Below are 20,762 nucleotides of genomic sequence, written 5' to 3'. Positions count from 1 at the left end.
GTTTACGGTGAAAACGAGACGGGCAATTTATTTTAACAGTATGATAATATTGTTATAGCCATTATCGTAGTCCAAATTTAAGTATACGCTTTAGAAATCATCCGGCCGTCGTTGGATTTCGAGTCACGTTCTTGGCGACGTCCGACCGATTATTGAAACCGCAAAAAATTTTAACCATAGAAAATTTCCAATTGACTACCAAACCATAGCGCCCCAGTTGCTTTCTAAACACGTCTTATCCACCGTCAACTCCAAGGAACGTTTGCCAAAGATTGTTAGCTCCCAAGTAAGTATACACGAGAAGCTATTGTTTGAACAAATTTTTTTTATTTTTGTGTCCATCTCCTAATTTTATTGTTACCGATATTATCTCTTGCTAAACTAAGGCGCAATGTAATTATTTTTTTTAAATAGTCTAGTAAGCTCTAAATGCGTTTGGGATATTCTTAGATGTACATCGAAACACCCAAAAAATATCATACAACCTTTCCTCTGGAAGGGTTGAAAACTTTTTTCCTTTCCACACCCATCCGATTACTATTGTCTCCACTTAGCGCTTGCCTCTACAGATTTGCCTTTTTTTTTTTTTAACTCGAAAAAGGTTATTTTTAGCTTTGGTATAAAGTTGTGAAGGTATTGTACATACAATGATGTGTTTTTCTTTTTTTTATGTCTGGGCACACGATATCTTTTAAACCACTGAACCGATTTCTTTGTGTAGCAACTCTATAGATCACAAATCGTACTTAACTTGGCTGAAAATTAACAAAAATTCATTCCTCGTCATAAAAATCAAAATAAACACCTGAAAAAATATACATATTTTTCCAACTTAATAACTTTATAACGGTGCTCTATAAAAATTGTTTAACAACCAAATTCGAATGGAATAGTTTTTTACCACAGCACTACCGATAAACATTGACAGGCCAAAAAAATATCATAAGCCCTTTCCTCTAGTAGGAAATCACAATTTTTCTATATTTCATTTTTTCAACCAAAGTTTTGGGAATTTAGTTTTGAAAATTAGACCGAAAGTAGACCTATAATGGCACTATAACATCTACAACTTTTTTTTTAAATCTATGATTAATTTTTTTTTTTTTTGTTAGGAAACCTCCACAAAAAATGAGAAAATTTCACTTCGACGGTAGTCAATTTCCAGGTTTCTATGCGTGAGTGTAATAGTAATCACCCTAATACTAAAAATTAAATTTTTAAGCACATAATTGTCATTAAGTACAACGCTTACTTACTCCACTTACTACCGCTACTCGCTGTGTTACTGTGCTTGGTTTGTGGACTGCACTGGTTTGAACTTTTACTATCCACAGATTCGCATCGAAGCGTTTATTTAAAAGGGATTTTATCACTCTGAGTTGTAATAGTTTAATAAATCCATTAAGGTATTTGATTTTGTAAAACGGTGGAATTTAGACTTGCTCTGGAGACCATACGCGGGCCAAGGGTCAACGACACAATGCCATTATCCGGTGTGCACTTTTGGCGAAAGTAGTAGTACATTTTCGGACACCAGTACACCGCAGGATCCGGTCTTGTGATATGCAAATTATACAATACCGAAACACTGGTATAGTAATTATTATGCGCGTTTAAAACCCAACGGGTCAGCCGAAGATTATAATAAAATTCGGCCGGTCCTCTTGGCAATGGGCGTTTTCGATAGCGCGGTATAACGCACCGTTTAACGGCGTTCCGTTTGAATGGCATAACAAAATAACATATATGTATATATTAACCGTTCAAGTGACCACACGGGATGATCCCATTAACGGAAACGCCGTCTCGTGGCGGTTCTTTAATGGACCGACCCAACGCGAGAATAATTAAGTCTTGTATTCCGAATAGTAAAAATCGCCAAAAAAAGAAAAACAGAATAGCTGAGCCGATTCGGGCGAAATCAGGATGTTCGGAATAAATTCAATTGATAGGACAAAATGTTAGGACAAATAAAATAAATTAATTAATAAAAACTTTTTTAAAAACATGCTTTTCTAAAAAAAAAAAATATGTAAAAAGTAAAAAATATTTTTATAACAAGAACAATTTACCGATCAATTGTAGCAGATTTTATTTAAAATGTCAATTACTTTGAAAACAACCGAAGAAAATGAACTACAATTTCAAAATAATGTTAAACATCTTTAATTTTCGACTAAAAACAAAAGCATACCTAACTTAACTCAATGAATTTGGACTTTGTTGAATAGGGCCCACGCTTTTCTTTTTAGTCAAAAATTAAAACATGTAAAAACCGGTTATGATTTTCAGCGTTTTTACGCAGACACGATATTTTGGGATGCGTTCCCCGACCTAAATTATTACTCGACCGAGACCATTCATAAAGTCTAACACTTACACTGCGAAATCGTTTTTGACTTCCTGTGTACCAGCCAAGTACACAGGTACATCCTGTGTACTTTCCATTGAAGGGTACGAGGGGGAAAAAAGGGAAAATCAAATTTCCTGGTTTTTACTCTGTACCCTTTCCTCTGTGTATAGTGTGTGCAAAATGCAAGCCAGTCGAATAAAAAAAATGTGTTTTTGTCAACTCAACCGATCGGTCATGCGACTTATGCGTTTGACTGTTTCAGTTCAATCAAAAGAAGAATTTCAAAAAAAACAAACGGCCGCCTCGTGTGTACATGTGTACAAGTTAAAAGCGAAATCTTCACCGTTCGCACTGGCTCGGGTCAACGTCCTGAATTCCACGGCGGTCGGTCTCGTCGGTCGGTGAAAGTCCCCGGCAAATATTATCTATATTATTACTATTATATAGTCATGTATGTATATTTTTCGTGACGCTATTTTAAGTGTATTTTACACACATGACGTGATGTGACACACTATCCCCACAAACGACCTAACGTGCATAACGTGCTAAACCCGGTGAGTTACAACAACACTTACCTACATATGCCCAACAGAACAGGGTCAGGAACCCGGTAGAGGACTCTTCTACAAGGGCAATCCATAGAAAACACAAAAAGTCTCTAAAGACCATCACGGCGAGCACAACGGTTAGCGGACACTTACCCGTGACTGGGTAACCGTACCGGCTAAGTACAGTACTACTTAACCCGGCGGTATTGCTTGCTCGTGTTATATCGGCCTGGAGAAGCTACCGTATTACATTTTGTAAAATACTATATAACATGATAATACCTGCCGGCAAAGTATGATATTATTATTATGCAAAGTTATTCGCCATAAGCGTTTGCCTCTATAAATCGTCGACACTTCAACCGACATAATATTATTATTATTATAATATAATATTACCTCTGCTATATTATATTATACGGTAACGCACTGGCGCGGTGGCGGTTTGGAAATTTGAATAGGGGAAAAAGTATATTTTCTTGTTTTGGAACAGACCGGAGCCCATTTTCAAGAGAAATGTCAGTTTTTTAAGACTGTGTTGAAAATTGCGTTGAAGATGATAAATGTAGTGTATGGAATTTTCAGACTATTATTTGTTATTCATTTTGGTTTACAATATTTTCATACATTTAAATTTGAAAACCAATTAAAAATCTAAACGCAGACGAAAACAAAAAAAAAAAGATTACAAAAATTAGTTAGTTCGATAAACATTTTAAAAGTTAATATTTAAAGATAATATAAAAATATAAGAGGTTTTGAAGTTTATGATAAAATAAAGCTTATCTTATTATTTCTGGTCCGTTTTGTCTTGAAAAAAGTAAAGAATATATTTTTTTTAAGTAGTAAAAAAACAATGTTTAGTAAAATATTTATCAGGTTTTGTACGTTTTAATGATTAAGTGTTTGTCAAGTAGAATTTTTATTCCATTTACTTTGCTAAATAATTTATAATTGGTCTCAGAATTATTAATGTAGGGTTCAAAGTTTTTATTTGAACACCAAAAAAAAATGTGTTTTTAAAATACTTTATAAGGCAATTTATAAGAAAAACAGACTTGCTAGAAAAAATCTCAGACTCAGATTCGTTGAAACATTGTTTATACATTTTGCTGCAAAGTGATAACTTATTAGCTGAGTTTGAAAATAGAAGTAAAAAATATAAATTTCTTGATGAAAAATTTACATTTTTGTACAAATCAGAAATCAATTAGAGACTAGATCTGAAATACATGAACACGTCAATGCAATACTTGAGTTGTATTCGGATTATGTAAATGAAAATTTAGCAGACAAGTTTCAAGATTTAAAAAAATTCACCAGTCCCGAAACTTACTACAAAGTACTTAGATCCAAATATACATTTAGTAAACCTTTTTAGTTATTTATTGGAGAGAAGGAGGAAGTGATTAATTTTGGTATTATTAAATATTAAACGTTTTACTTTAAAACGTTGCGTGGCATAATAGTACAATTTAAAAGTGACTTTTAAACACTAAAATACTATATATAAAAATAAATACAAACACATTATTTTAACACAATTGATTTACAACAAATACAATTATATCATTACAAATTTAAAGTTAAAAAGAGAGGACAACACAATATTAAAATTTTACAATAAATACAAATACAGGGTGGCCCACAATGATTTGACAAATTAAATTACTTTTGTTCTAGTAAAAATTTAATACTCCATTGAACGGATCTGTTCTGACTTTGCTTAGTCTTTCTGTTAAATTTCATCCATTCAAGTACCAATGGATACCGCAAAAATGAGTTACTGGAGCTGCTGCTGGATTGAACTATGTTAACATTGCAGCCAAAGTTGTAAGGAGGGTACTAAAAAGTGATCAACAAGCAAGTGCGAGTAAGCGAGATGAAATAATTTGCCGAAAATGTTGACTGGTCGATAACCAGATGTGGATAATTTCCTGTAGGTTTACAGGTTATACGGGTTATAATGGTTTACATGATTATAGAAGTTCGTATGGTCACAAAGGTTATACACAAGTATAATAATGTCAACACACACAAAAAAAAAAACAACAATTATTTAAGTACAGGTTACAAGGGGTCATAAGGTTTGCATGGTTATATACAAAGGTCATACGATTGATAGGTACTCCAGGATCAGGCTTTTCATCTGTTTTCATTGAAGACCTCGACCATAACGACGAACTGCCATCTCTCGCCCCCAATGTCTTGTTTGTGTCTGCTTTGTATTGCTCGTTTGAAATAATTTAGGTGCAATTAAAAAGATATACTATAACAACAGTGTTTGATGGAACCTAACCGAAATGGACTAAATAGATATTTACTTTATGATAGATATTAACAAATAGTTCAACACGAAATATGTTTAATGTTTGTTTTGTTTGGCAATTTAACATTTTTTTTTTTTTATAAGGTTGATTAGTTGTACTGAAAAGATAGTGTTTGATGTGTGTTGTACATAATTTAAAAAAAATAGCTTCTTAATAGCTTCTACGTCATGACCTATGTACGAAAATAGTATTTTTAAAAAAGTTTTGGGGCTGAGTTAAATTTAAATCATTGGTGCAACTAGTGGTGGGGGGGGGGAGGGGGAGCTAAGGAAGTTCTGACCCAACGAATCCTGGGTCCAGGTATTATTATGCGATGCGGTTACACGGTGTGCCCGTGTATATTACACACCGGCTTAATGAGTATATATTATTATTATTATTATTATCGCTATAATACCAGAGACTCGGTAACGACCGAGACGTGATACTTGTTCAATAATTGCAACAACAATTATTACAATTATTATTACCTACTCCGAGTGGTCGTTCCGGCGGATTTTGTTCGAATTTCACGCTCATTAGGCCCGCGACCTGCGGTATAGGAGACACACCGTTAACATTTGCGGATGATACCGTGGTAAAAAAAAAAAAAAAAATATTATTAAGTATAATATGTGTGTGTGTGTGTGTGTGTGGCGAGTATTAAATATACAAGTACATTATGAATTGGCGTGTATTTAATGCTTGCACACGGTCTCGCCGGCCGCATGCCATATCGGCCGACGGTTTACTGTTATAATGAACGTCCTGGGTAGGTGAGGCGCATAGGTGGACCAAGAAGACGTGTTCGAGTCGTGTGTTAGAAGAAGAAGAAGTAGAGAAAAAAAATTAAATAAATAACCGCGAAAATTGGCGACCGCTAAAAAAAAAAAAAAAAAAAAAGAGGTGTGCGCGAGTTGAGATCATCTCGACCGGTAATTATATACTATTATATTGTATTGTAGAAGAACCGCGTTGATTGTACTATTATTATTATTATTTTTTTTTTTTTTTGGCAGGTTAAAACGGTAACCGCCACACACACACACACACACTGTTAGACCGAATCGGTTAATGCGAAAAATGGGCGTTAGTCTACGTTTTAGTCTACACTTTAAACTCGAAGCACATAATACACTAATATTAACCCTACAATAACATCACCGGCGATACAACCGAGAAAATTCAAAATAACCGCCGTTTATGTACAACAGATATTTGTTTTTATTTTCCTTTACCTCCGTGGAAATAGCTGTCGGATATTATTATCAAATAATCAGTGATAAGGTGTGATTAAGTGATAACAACATTAGAGTACCTACCGCGGTTTTTATGTGATCCGAAAGTACATAAGTTATGATGTTATTAATTAGAAAAAATATATCTTTTTCAGCAACTGTATTATTCAATTTTCTAATACACGGAACAAAAGGAAGTTTTTTAACAAGTAATGATCATAGTTTTATCAATTTTATTAAGTATCATCTGTGATACAGTATGCAACAAGCGAACACACATATGTGTATCACCTACGATACACTACGCATCAAAGGCATTGTCGAATCTCAAAATAAAAAACTGTTTAACTTATTGTTTAAGTTTTATAAAGTATGGTTACTTGTTATAGATTGGAAGTATAATAGTAAAAAAATTAAATTGGTTTTAACATATTACTAAATATTAGAACTGTAAAGTGGAAGTAAATTATTTTTTGACAACTATTAATGCATTACTTATCACGAGTATCATTTGTTTAAGTCTCACTCAGACTATACATTTTAAATAAAAATGAAAAAAACAATTTATTTAATTTTCATTAACCATTTAAATATTTGAAAAAAATTGTATTCAGCAAATTCATTATGGGGGAAATTAATCCATTCATTGGAGGGTTAAATAAAACCAAATAGTGGTTCCATTCTAACCACTCTAAAACCACTCTAAAAAAAATCGAAAAATGTCAACAAACTTTAATAACTATAGATCAGTGTGGCTAAGAAAAAAAATGAAAAAAACAACCTTCCGTAATACAATGTCGACAAATAAATGTTATCAAACATCTGTAATGTTATCACCATCAACCGTCTTTAACCAACTACTTGTTATCAGTAATATTCTTATCAGTTTACGTTATCATTGTAAATAGTGCGTACGAATTTTTCGGGCACTATAATTTGGCTCTACTGTATTAAGTTTAAATATCAATCCAAAATCGTTGTTTGAAAATTGTTATTTGTTTAACCATGAAGTGCTATAGAATTTTTTGTGGTGGTTTTAAAATTTAGACGTTTCAATTACTCAGGACAATCTATAACACTAGGTAATAATATATTGAAGATTATGAAAAAAAAAATATCTAAAATCCCGTTACTATCCGTTAGGTATTAAATAATAGCAGTACACAGTGCATAATGTATTTCTGTCAAGTCACTGGTAATGTGAAAGATAATAATTGTGTAGGAAATATAATGGAATTTTTTATTTTTGACCACGTCGTTAATTTTATGGGAAAATTCGTCGGACTCCGAATCTTCTAGTTATAAAAGAAATTTAAAAACCTAATATAATATTATTCTTAGCTCTACTTGTGAAGGACGACCTCATAGTTTAAGTGCGACATTGAATACACCACGAACACTTAATATAATATTTTACTAACTCGCTTACATAATATGCAATTACTCATACACTCTCGATATTAAGCGAATTATTACGAATTACCGAGAAATGAGTATTACTTGTCGACAACAGGCCTTGAACCCAGCCAAAAATACAACATAATTTGATACTTTAAAAAAAAAACCGGAATTTTTTATGTAATTCGTTTGGGCCAGTGATCTTTTTTTTTTTTATATATATTTAAAGACTCCTGCGCAGATAAAAAAAAAATAAGTATTAATAATTATAATAATATTATCAACAAAAAAAATGTGAACACCTCCGTGGACAGTATTATAGTGTTGAAATTAGCATAAAGAAATACATTATTATTAATGGCCGTTTTCAAAATCAACGTTGTAGACGTTGGCAAGAATTTCGACATTAATTTTTATGTTCTAAGTAATCTCGGACGGTAACCGTGAGTGATAATAATTATACACCTTAAGTTGGTTATAAACGATACTTTTAGGCACCCAAGCAGAGCGGTCTCGGGTTTATTATCGTATCTCTTGTTATGATAATTATTTCCAATAGTAGATAGATAGATAGATTTGTGCCACGCTGGTTTGAACGGTTTTTTTTTGTTGTCTGCCATTTATTTGTGACCAAACAAAACCGGACCAATTTTGTATTGTGTTCATGCCGGACAGCCGGCTACACGGTATTTATTAATTAATACCTTCGATACCCTGTCAGGGCACGTCGAAGGGGTTGAACATGAATCAACAACGATAATATATAATATTGTGTGTCTAGATTAATCGTGCCATTGTGTTTGCCCGAAGCATTAGGCTCGATCACCGGAAACGGGGTTCAGGGTGGATATATATATATATATATATATATATGTCGAACACAACAGCATAACATATTATAGGGTTATATGTGGAATATTTTTTCACCATACACTTGTGGGTTTTGATTTCCCGCCGGGGATCACACGTGTGTGGACGTGACAAATCCAATATTATGAGCAAAAGTATTTTTTTTTTTTTGTTTGCTTATAAATAATTGTATTTTTCATTTTTTTTTTGTTTTATTAGTATCCAGCCGAACAAATCCAGAGGGTGGCTATGTGTCAACGTTGTCATCATATATTAAAGGGATTGCCTATAGTCGGCCGCTTATGAAAATCATGTCGGACATCTTGAGAAATGGACAGTGCTGGTAGGTGTAGGGACATTTAATAAATTAACAGTGTAGCCACGAACCGCAGAAAAATAAAAACGGAATACCTGCGTTCTGACATCACTGCGGCTATGGTTAACCCTAAGTTATTCCCTTCTGGTTATTCTCTATGGAAAAAAACGTATCTTATCGTGTAGTAGAGTGCCAACCGGTCAACAATAAAGACTTTTTTTTTTCCTTTCGTGTGGTCACACTGGCTTTAGTCCTTCTGCTTACTTCATTACCGCAAACAAGCTAGTGTACGTTAGTAGTTTTTATCTTTATGTTATTATCACTTATTACTGTATTGTGTATTGTATTGTCGAGCCGGGCAAAATTTTACAAATACGTATTTTTGACACGATATATATTTTTTTTGTGAAAACATGGGTAGGTATCCCTTTTTTGGGGATTTTCCAAACGGTTAGAGAATAATTGTACATACATGTAAATAACACTTGACGGCAAGTTGAGGAGATTAAACCTTTTGCTACCTATCTTTCCGGAACGATATCGGTATTCGGACATACTGTTTTCCTGTATCGCATCTGTCAACCGGCACGAGGGTCTCTTTTGAAAATCCAAAAGGCCCCCCCCTCCCCCCGGTGTCGGGATGCCGTCGAGGATTCCTCCGGGATAAACGGGATGGAATTTCGTATAACCGTTGTAGCTGTTGTGATCCGATTAAAACCTGTCGCCAACGACTTAAGCCGCCGTCTGATGGTTTGGCAATTTGACTAACGCAATACAAACACAAAGCTGTGACACATCACTGTCAGCGCCAAAGTAATAGTTTTTAACCTAACAAATCCGTTTTTAACAATACGAATATTTTGTGATCCTTTTGAACGGCAGTTATCCAAACACAGAATAATAGTTAAATAAAACAATTAAGACTATTTGTCTCTATTATGATTCACTCTTGGTGAAAAATTGCCACAACTCAAAAAACATAGTTTTGAGAAAATTCAATTTTAAGAATGAAACAGCTTAAATGATAACTTTTAAGATCTTTATCGCTAATACTATGCAATAATAATTTATGTTACCCGTTGCTTGTTGTTTTAATTTTAACTAGCTTCTCAGTTGAATCTCATCCAGACACTAGAAATTGAGGTTAAGGTGGTAATCTACACCACCACATTTGGGTTTTGTGTCAGTTTCACCATTTCAAACCAAATATTTAATACGCCATAATGAGAAATGTGGCAGTTTTGTTTTTCTCGTTAAATTAATTTAATGTTACAACAAAAAACGTGACAGTTTAATATTTTTTCCACGTGTGTCATCCGGTTAAGAAATTTTATGTTAAAACGCCTTTAAATAAAGCACTAAAGCCGTCTTGATATTAACTATGAGAAAAAACTAAAATTCTACTACGCAGTATCTAAAAATGTGGCAGTATTATTTTTTTTTTCAACTTTAACTGAAAAAAAAACCCAAATTTTGAATTGTGACAGTCTTGCACCAAGTGTGCCATATGTAATAATTGACTTAATTGAAAAGATGAAAAAAAAATCGAGATAGGAATTATTAAGAGGGATAATTTAGACTTGTTTAGTATACAGTTGGAGTTGTCAACGTTTAATAATAATATGTAGGTGGTCACACCTAATAAAAATAACATTACACATCACTATTTACTCAGCCTACGCTTTTCAGTAGTAACTCCAAAAGTATTTATACAAAACTTATTATAGCGACCAGTCAGAAAACCAACTAAAACGTGATAAAATCGCTTCAATTGACTAAACAATTTCGAGGTGGCCATTTTACCTGAAGAATTTGTGTATAAACATTTCAGAGTGTTTAACGACTTGTGACACATTATGTTATGAGTAATTTTTTTTTTTTTTTAATCGTTAAATTTCACACGGCTGCAATTACCTAAAACTAGAAATTCAACTCGACGGCCATTTTGTAATAAGCCAAATAAAATTGTAATAAAATTTCGTAACAAACTATCATAGCCAGCTGTGGTTGAAAACGTTCCATTAAATAAGTACAATCATTACTACTTTACAATACATTTGTTCGGCAACTCGAACCTGTTAGTCACAATATCCGTTTTATGATTCGTCACCGTCGTTTGTCATCAGCCATCTTCAAGAATCTGACGCTTCCGGGCCAACTGGTGTACCTGTGAGTATAATCTGTGAGCAAATGTATTATGTCCAAACAAGCAACGGTGGGAAATAATAATATGTGAGTCACCAACGCGTTTCTCAGTTTTATTAAAATGTTTACAATCACTCTGCCATTCTGAACGTTATGTCGTCCTGGACCTGAATAATAATTATAGCACACCTCAATATTATGATCCACAGTTTTTACTCATTTATATGTTTTATCGTTATTGCATAGGTTGGCACTAATAGCGTATCATAAAAAATAAAATAGCTATTTCAAATTCATCCATTAAGAATACCCGTAACAAACCGATGTTATCTACTAGACAGTTGTTGTCCACGTGCATTCGTCTAGATGAGATAAAAACGTTGAAATCGTTCTAAACTATCCAGACTATAGTTTGTGCTACTAGACTATAGTGTTGTGCTACTAGGAATATTCCCCAAGGAATGGGAACAGGGAATATTTAGGAAATATTCTTCTACCTATATTCCTTAAAAAAAAAAAAAAAAATTTATATAAGTAATGTTTATTTTATTTTGGATTAGGTTCATTTTATATTTTATACTTATAAAGATATAATTTTGTACATATTATTATTTTTAAACTGCTAACTTTAAAGACTAACGTCAAGTTGTAACTTGTTTTTATTTTTGGCAATTTTTTTTAGAAGTATTTATCGTAGAATGTATTTTTATTGTTCAAATTATATATATATATATATTTGTTAATCAGTAATTAGTTCATTCAAGTGCAAAAATGAAATATTACCTAAATTTTATCCTAATGTGTTTTTTTTTTAATTTGAAATTTAATGTAATTTTAACAGATAGACAAGTATTAGTATCACACAAAGTCTCATCATGTGGGGTTTAATAAGCCCCAACACACTAACGAAGGGTTGAACAATTATAAAAATAAAAAGCTACTATTTAAAATCCAATTTTTACACCGAAGACCGATATTAAATGTATAAAACTTGAATTAGGTTTATATCTAATATAATATATTTTTGGAATCACAAAAAAGTCTTCCTTTTATTCTGTAATATGTGTACTCGACTCATATAAACAATTATTTATACAAATTATATTATTGTTCCCAATCAATTCCCGGTGTTGGGAATAATTCGGAAAAATTCCTGTGGGAATTTCTACGAAATTTCATTCTCTTCCCTGAAATTTGCACATTACCAATCCAGACAATGTACCGGTTTAAGAACCACACGTGCAGTCCATACCTGCAGTCTTTTGTCTTCCGACAGTTCTTATCACTAAAATTCGAGCACACGTGTCCCGGAATCCTTAGGGATATCACTGGAATTGAGATGGGAACAGATGCATCTCACGGTTGCAGCGTTGGCACTTTAAGCTACACGATGATCATTAGGATTGGGACTTTCTTGGTTTGTTTGAGACGGTCAGGTTGAGTGCATAATATTACCTATATTATATTCGATTTAGACATGCAGTTAGGTGGCATAGCGCAGTGCACATGTATTTTTTCCCCTCTTTGCCGGGGTTGTCTTTGGTGCATCACTCCCTCTCTCCAACTCTGAGGTGATCAGAAAATAAAATATAATCTGTTATTTTCCGTTGCCGCGCGTGTCGTTTGCACCGTTGTCCGCATATATAATAATTAAATCGCCTTCAGGTAATGAGTTCAAAAATAAAGCGATTATTTTTAACCGGCCAAAACGGTCGTGTCTCGGTTGATGTTGCAGAATATTGCGCGTTATCCCAAGACGTAGCTAGCACACCTATGACTCGTGTCTAGGATTTATTTTTTTAACTATTTCCCAGAAAAAATGCGTAGCAAAGTCGGTTCGAGAAATCTCCAAACGTCTAGTCGAGGACAAAGCAAACAAAGCACTCAAAATTGTTGTATCATAAAATTTATAAATTAGCATAATTGTTATAGCCAATTTAATATAATATGTTGCCATTAAAACGACGCCGAAAAATAAAGGCCTCTTTAATGTGTCCAATTGAAAAAAAAAAAAAATTGTAATAAGTTTAAACCAGGTTCATGACGGTGCTTTGTCTTCTTTTTTCAAATGGCCAGGCAACAATTTATGTTAATATATATTTATGTGTTAACATATCAATATATATTAAGCACTTTTTTTTAAATAATATTTTCTGTCAGAAATAAATTACAAACTATTTAATGAATTTAATTTCACTGGAAAATCGCACACGTGCGGTGGTTCGTTGTATTATTTGGAATTTTACTTGTTTGCACAAGACGTAGAAAAAAACTCACACACATTTTATATTAATATTATTATTGGATACCCATACAATGTCAATTTCCACTCATAATTATCAAATAAATGTACTTTATCATAAAACACTGTTTATTGTTTTGCAAAAAATTCAATTTTGACTATTATCATTATGAACTGCCATTATTTACATTGTGTCAAGTTTAAAATAATATTTAGCCACACAGCAGTGTGTTCTGATTGTATGTATACAATTTAATTCGAAAAAAAAATGATTTTTCCCATTTTGTAGTTTATAGAAAACAAACTAGTAAAAACTAATGAGCTATTCGTTAAATAACAACCAATCATAATTTATTTAATCACCTAAAAAACTTAGTAAAAAGCGCCCACGCAGATTTTCAATAATTTAGCAAAAATCGAGTCTTAAAAAAAAATATATGATTCTATAGTACTAATCTGGTAGTGTTGGAGCACATTATTATGTGTAAATAATTACAAATAACTTACAAACAGCGTGACGAATCAGTTAAACAATCAGTTATAATAAGAAGTTCAATTTGTATACTGTCAAAGTAACTTATAAGACTTCAGATAATATAACTTGGTTTCAAACAATTTTAAAACAAAAGTTGTATGTTTAAGTTAAACAATGACTTATGTTTTGGTTAGGTGTCGTGGCTATTTTATTTTATACTTTATATAATGCAAAAAGTCAATTCCTTTTTTTTATGTTAAACACAAATCATTGTTAATTATCCTTTTTAGGGAAATATATTATTATTTTTTTTATACACAAATGTTTGTAAATAAAATAAAATATTCTCTATTCTCGGTACCTACTCATCAATCACACTGTTGCTTGACATGTTTTTGAGAAAAATGATTTAACCAAGAAGGTCAAGTGCGCCCTGGCACTCGATGTAAGTGAAGTGGTTGTCGAAACGTGGTCATGGAACAATTAGTATTATTATTATGGTAAAATATGCCACGGTTTAAAAAAACTGCTTTACTTAAAAAAATATATAAGTTTTCCCCTCCAAACTCGAGTTGATTTGAAACGATTCGGTTAATTTATGTCAATTTGCTGCAAACCCGTCTAAAGTTTATGACATTATTTTTAACAGAAATATAATATATATATATATACAAATTATTTATATTTTAATTGGCTTAACAGCTGTCCGTTTAAAGTATCATTAATTTGCGGATCTGACATAATTAACGTGGGGCGGACTTCTTCAAGCTTGTTAAAAAGTAATCGAATTACTTCCAAATTTGTATAGCCTTCATTATCACCCTTTCCCTCAGGATTGGTGGACAATTTTTCTTTATTTCACTATTTCAGGTGAAGTTGTAAGGCTTTAGGTCTGACAACTAAACCGGAGGAAGATCTAGAATGGGAAGAGGGGTGATTTTCTTAAAAACCTGTAATCAAACGGTTTTTTTATTAAAGAAAACCCCCCAAAAAGAGCATTGCTGAGATGGAATTAGCAATCAACAGGTCTAAATCTAAGATGATTTCTTCGAATAAAAATACTATTTAAACAAAAAGTTGTCTAAATATTGCCCAACCCTGCCTGCAGACCTGTGACCCTCCCCGAACCCATTGTGGCCCACTGTTGGGGGTTTTATTTTTGTTTTTCATATCACCGTAAGCGTGTAAGCCGAAACAAAGGCATTTTTTGACCTAACCGTCTCCTCACTTTGGTCCGACCCCAACGGACTGGTTTATTTTTTATAAAGATAAAATAAATTACAATTGGTTGCTCGGTTCCTTTTTTCGTGGTATCTCCAAAAGCAGTAAACACAATATTATACGTTTTTCGCGCCCTACAGCGTGTAGGCGTCATCGCTTCTTTTGTGCTCGACTAATATTATTATTATTATTATTATGTCTTATGTGGGTCAAAGCCGCGTTTGTTCAGCTCGTTAATATCTATACATATATATACACATATAATATCGTACTATTGTTATTGATACCGTCTGCTGTTACTTATATTGTTGTGTACACGGATACAGCACTGCATACAGCCCAGTAGTATAACATGACTTATATATCTATTATAGCAAGAATAATAATTTCTTTGTACAGGGACAGGTGGACGGTAGTTCAAGGTCGATGGAAATTTCCTACATGTGTCAGTTTGATAGTAATTTTTTAGGGGGAAAAAATCATCACTATAACAGTACGTGTATAGAGTTAATAATTGGTTTGGACATACAAAATATATACACTCAATACGCACCTCCATTTGGCTTAAAGTTTATAATACAACTGTTTGTTCACACAGTCTATTCATACTTAAAATGTATAGATTTTTCTATTTTTAAATTGTTAAAAAAAACTCAGCCCTCAAAGGAATCAAAAGGGGGGCTCCCCACTTTTTGACCCCCCTTCTTTCATATCATCAAGTAAAATATAGAATATGCATTGTGCTTACATCTTATTCGAATTCAACCTAAATCTAACACAATCTAACCGAACCTTACCTGTCTAACCCAAATCTTACCCATTTAATTCAAACCTATCCTGAATCTAACCTAAAACAAACCTATCACTAATTTATGGAAAACATATTCTACGCTAAAACTGTATTTAGGAAAATGTATGCGGTTTTTTTTATTAAAACGTACAGTTTTAATTTATCGATAACAGTTTTATTGTAAAAAGTAACATTTATTTACACCGTGCTCGTCGTTTGCTTTGAACTGCGGTTGTAAGAACACAACATTTTAAGTTTTTTTTATTAAAATAACTCCGTTTTTTTTGTTGCATTCAATGTGGAATGTGTAGGTGAAGGTAAGTACTAATAAAACGAATGAGACCTTGGACTCGGCCCAAAATATCAATATATTCGTAAATAGTTCAAAATAGTTTATATTTTATACTCACATTAATAGTCGGTATTGATAATAAAACAATTATTAGTATTAATATTTGTGGCAGCACAGGAGGGCTTAATAGATAACACATAGGTAGGAGGTTAGCAACATTTAGGAGTTTTTCAATTTAAATAATATATATATATATATGGATTTAATAGCCTTATTAAACAAAAAAATCCCTCCTATGCAATATTATTTGTTATCGAACATAGGTACACACCCCTTAACCTTTTTTTATTAACCTTTCTTATGGGCCAAAGTTACGGATACGGATCCTCCCCGTGCAAACGAACGAGGGGTTAAATGTGGCATAAACCGTCTGGGAAATTTAAAAAAGGTGTCGACGACTTTATGTAAGCTAAATTTCAGCCTAATCAGACCGCCGCCGTGACGTCGTCGCTCCGGTCTGTTGCGGGGAATGAGATAACCTAACCGTCCGGCGTGTAATACATATTATATATTATAATAATATAATAACTGCAGTGGGCAGCCGGCAGGTAAGTATAGAGTAATACGCTTAAAGAGAGTCTCGGGTGTACCTAATGCGTCATTAGCGAGCGAGCGAGCGGGTAATGGAAAGAAAAAAAAACATTTTTTTTTTTTTACTTCTCAACACACACTATCTGTGCCAGCGGCAACACGGTAGATACACGATATAGTATAATAAGTATTATACACACTACGGTTGACCGTGTCTTGGCGGCCAAGTGCAATGCCCTCAGCAGCCTACTTTCTTCTCCCGTCCCCCTCGGGCCGACCATCCGAAACTGTGTCAACGGCCAAGAACAACACGATCGCCATTGTAAAAGGCAGTGGCTCACGCGAGTCACTTCTCTTCTCTCCTCTGCACCTGTCTTGCCTGTGTCTATTTCTTTCTCTCGCACGGTGGCCACATAATAATATTATAGAAAAAATAGTATAATTGTATATTGGAGGGAGAGAGAGAGAGAGAGAGAGAGAGAGGAGGCAAACGCACACAGATTGGGCCCAGAGAGAGAGGAGAGAGAGAGAGACGGAGATGTATATTATAATATTATTATTGTTGTATAATATACGGATGTATAAAATAATAATATTGTTTCTTATTCCTGCAAATAAGATATTGTACTTACACACACACACACACACACACACGTGGAACGTTTCCAAAACGGGGACGTCACGTTCGAATCCCACATCAACCCGTGTGTAATCGTCGCCGTGACCTTCTTCTTCTTCTTCTTATCCTCGACTGTTTTCAGATTTGTACATAAGATATAATTGGAATTTTTTCACGCGATACACATCACAGTTGACGGATGATTTACTTGGTTGTTATGCAATGTTATATTATGGTCCTCGAATACAAACAAACAAACTGCCCAAACAAAGCTCTGGAATCAGGAGATCTGGTGTAGGTCTAGGGATACTAAAAACCTTAAACCTTGAAATTAGTGCTTTTCAAAGTACCTATATTTATTTATTTTTATCGAGTGATTTGTTGAAATACAAATAAATGGGTTTTACAATCATCCCAAGCGTGCCCAAGCAATTAAATACTATACAGTTAACAAATAGCTAATTTAAATTTAAAAAAAAAAATATTGTATTAAACGTTTTCGAGTTTATACAGTTAATGTATTACTATTCGGCGGTTTTGTGGTGTATTACAATATATTATATTATGTATAACTGCGATTTTGTATACATTTCAAGCAACACAAGACGTGTCACATCTGATATTTAGTCTGTTCTGTGGTTATTGTTTTAAATAATCGTACTACCGCAAGGTCATAAAAGCGATCAGTATTTTCTCTCTGACGTTATATTCATTTACAACAGCATAGGGACAAATTCGAATGCACATAGTAGCTATCGACAAAGGCCAGCCATAGGCATTGTTGTTTTACTTCACAAGATCTTACTATGACATCGCCATAATCGAAATTTAGATTTTCCAAGCAACCGTAGCTTTCTGTTCGGGGAAGCAAAAATAAATAAATAAAATCACACGGTTGTACAAAACAATATTGGCTGAACTCGGAGACTGTACTGTGAGCTTATATTGAAATAAAAACGAGACGAGACTGAATTGACGCTTGGATGCCGAACAAGATGGAAAGCTATCTCGTCAAGATTACTCTATTCCTTATTGGATTTGATCGTCACGATTTTTATTGGAGTCTCTGTCGCCTGTCGTTTTCCCGAAAACCGTTTTTCTTGCATTGCCCTAAGTAAGTGAACCATCACTGTGTACACAGTGGCTCGAGACACAGTAATAATAACATTGTAGGATAACACAACTCTGTCAATAACGCTGTTGCGCCGTCTTGTGTGTTAGCTCCTTGGGCTATTTGTGTACGTGCAGCAACCCAACGGTATCGCACTGCGCAGTTGGCGACGATCGCAAGATAAACATGATATCTTTCGAACACCTGCAGGCAATACTAAACGCGTCCCGTGTATTTCAATTTAATTTTATAGCTTATTCGCCGCTCCGAAACGCCAATGCTCGAACTCCATCAACAGAGGTGATCACAACGAGAAGTGTGATTTTCATAATATCTTGTCTGATCGAAACGTCTCGAGAAAAACTTCAATTTTCTCGACAACGCGTTCGGCATATGTAGCAGTTCATTGAACGTCAGTTCGTGTAAAACATTTAAAGCGAGTGCTATCACCTGAGGTACTTCAATAACTGTTGTCGCTTTTCTACTGTATAAGCCATTTATTGTTACTGAAAACGAACGTCTTACCTTGAAATGATCGCCATGTGTAATATTATTGTTTTCTGTATGTTCGCAAAATTTGAAAGCTGAACTACAAACCATCTAAAACAGCCCTCGTCTTAAAACAACTGCGATCCGCCCAACACAGAAACATATAAAGCTGTAACATAGTAATCAAGTAGGTGAGGAACAGTGTGTATAATCCTTATCACTGCACCGTGTGTGATAATCCTTATCAACTATTCAGACCAATAGATAAATTCGAATTTCAAATGATAATGTGATAATATCATAATAGATAAATTATATTATGTTTTTTATCACACGATTGATGTTGAAGAAACGAATTAAAAAGCATTTTTCAGGCGAGTCTGCGACCACGAAAGAGCATTTTCGTGTCTCGTTGAAGTGCCGAATAATTTTTTTAAAAAACTTAACATCTTATCTCTTATCTCTTATCAGATAACAGCGTGACGGTTTTTGTAACAGTTATCTTGTGACACTTTTTTCGGTTATTTGCCAGTGCAGAGACACGAAAATGTCAAAATAATGTAATTTTGTCATTGTGGTCACACTGCAGCTCGCCTGGCCCGAATACACTGCGCTTTTTTTTATTGTTTTGTTTTCTGGTCAAATAAAATGGTTATAAAAAAATCGAAAACTATTATTTAAATGATACACGGGGGCCATCAAATCTGGCAAAGTCAGACTCCGGGAAACCGTGTTTCGCCAAATTTCCTGTACATCAATCATCCATTGTTATGAGTTCAGTAGGAAGCCGGTTTGCCGAGCTTTTCGCCTATATACATTAAATTTTATACCGGCAAAGCACATACCAGAACGACGGCGCCTGGGACGTGGACCGAAATAATAGTAATAGTAATTATTATTATTATTATAAATTATCATTATTATGCGAACCATTAATCATGGCGTTCTCGTCTGAAATGGACACATCTCGCAGACTTATAGTGCTGCTGATGATAATGGATCGACACGACTGATTTTGGAATGATGTATAAACTTTTTTTCTCTGATATTTTATTTTGTCGGTTTGTATAAGTAATAACGAGGGACCATAATGCAAAAAAATGTTCTTTTATCGCTCACAGTCGTTATAAAAATAATATTATGTAGACCGTACTGATTTTCTTTACAAAACGTTGTTACATTGTTTGAGTGTTGCCGAAAAAAAAGAAATTAGTTTAAAATATATTGTTACACTGTATTTGGCTCGTGGCTTTTGTTTTTCTATCAATTCTACATGGTATCATTATTTTAAGTGTTATGATAAGATCACAGACTATTTTGTGATAAGACGTTATCATAGTCCATTAGTGATAAGAATTTCCCTACAATATCGTATGAAAGTCGTTTAAGAATAATTAATTAACGTCTTTCGTGTATACCTATGTGTAACAAAATCGTTCTACATTTTTTTTAAACATAATAATAATTAATGTGGAGTACAAGAACACCTGTAATACCTGTACATAAAATGACTGCCAGTGTGGAAAATGTAGGATTAGTTTCAAACCTACCCAAAAAAAAAAAAACTCATAAAACAGCCCAAAAACAGGATGGAAAAAGATTGTTGAAGTAATGTAATATTCCATCTGAAGTTTAAGCAGATTTTAACAATGATAACATTAGTTGAACCAGCTTGTCAGCAATATGATGAACATACATTATGTCCTATGATAAAAGTAGTATACCTCAAATAATTGTGTTATTTTATATAAATTAAACTTATATATATATATT

General features: G+C 33.5%; 1 protein-coding gene across 2 annotated transcripts in view; it reads left to right on the top strand.

Moving 5' to 3' along the window:
• The first annotated feature begins 232 nt into the window (after positions 1-232).
• LOC126839486 (uncharacterized) overlaps positions 233-20,762 on the top strand; it is a 37,049-nt gene continuing 16,519 nt past the window's right edge. The window contains exons 1-3 of one of the 2 annotated variants that reach the window (XM_050574805.1): positions 233-286; positions 1,113-1,175; positions 8,918-9,041. In XM_050574805.1, coding sequence (XP_050430762.1) covers positions 1,172-1,175; positions 8,918-9,041 — 128 coding nt within the window. In that variant the 5' untranslated portion in view covers positions 233-286; positions 1,113-1,171. Of the gene's footprint in view, positions 287-1,112; positions 1,176-8,917; positions 9,042-11,075; positions 11,184-20,762 lie in introns of those variants that run through there. The other variant, XM_050574806.1, reaches the window with a different exon arrangement.

Source organism: Adelges cooleyi, unplaced genomic scaffold (genome assembly GCF_023614345.1).
Source record: "Adelges cooleyi isolate 19-005CV unplaced genomic scaffold, UGA_ACOO_1.1 ACOO_flye_CR_arks_rails_tigmint_CR_PRNA_306, whole genome shotgun sequence".
In the NCBI taxonomy this organism is placed as follows: domain Eukaryota; kingdom Metazoa; phylum Arthropoda; class Insecta; order Hemiptera; family Adelgidae; genus Adelges; species Adelges cooleyi.
The sequence above is the reverse complement of the archived record's forward strand: the minus strand, read 5'-3'. Positions and strand labels throughout refer to the sequence as shown.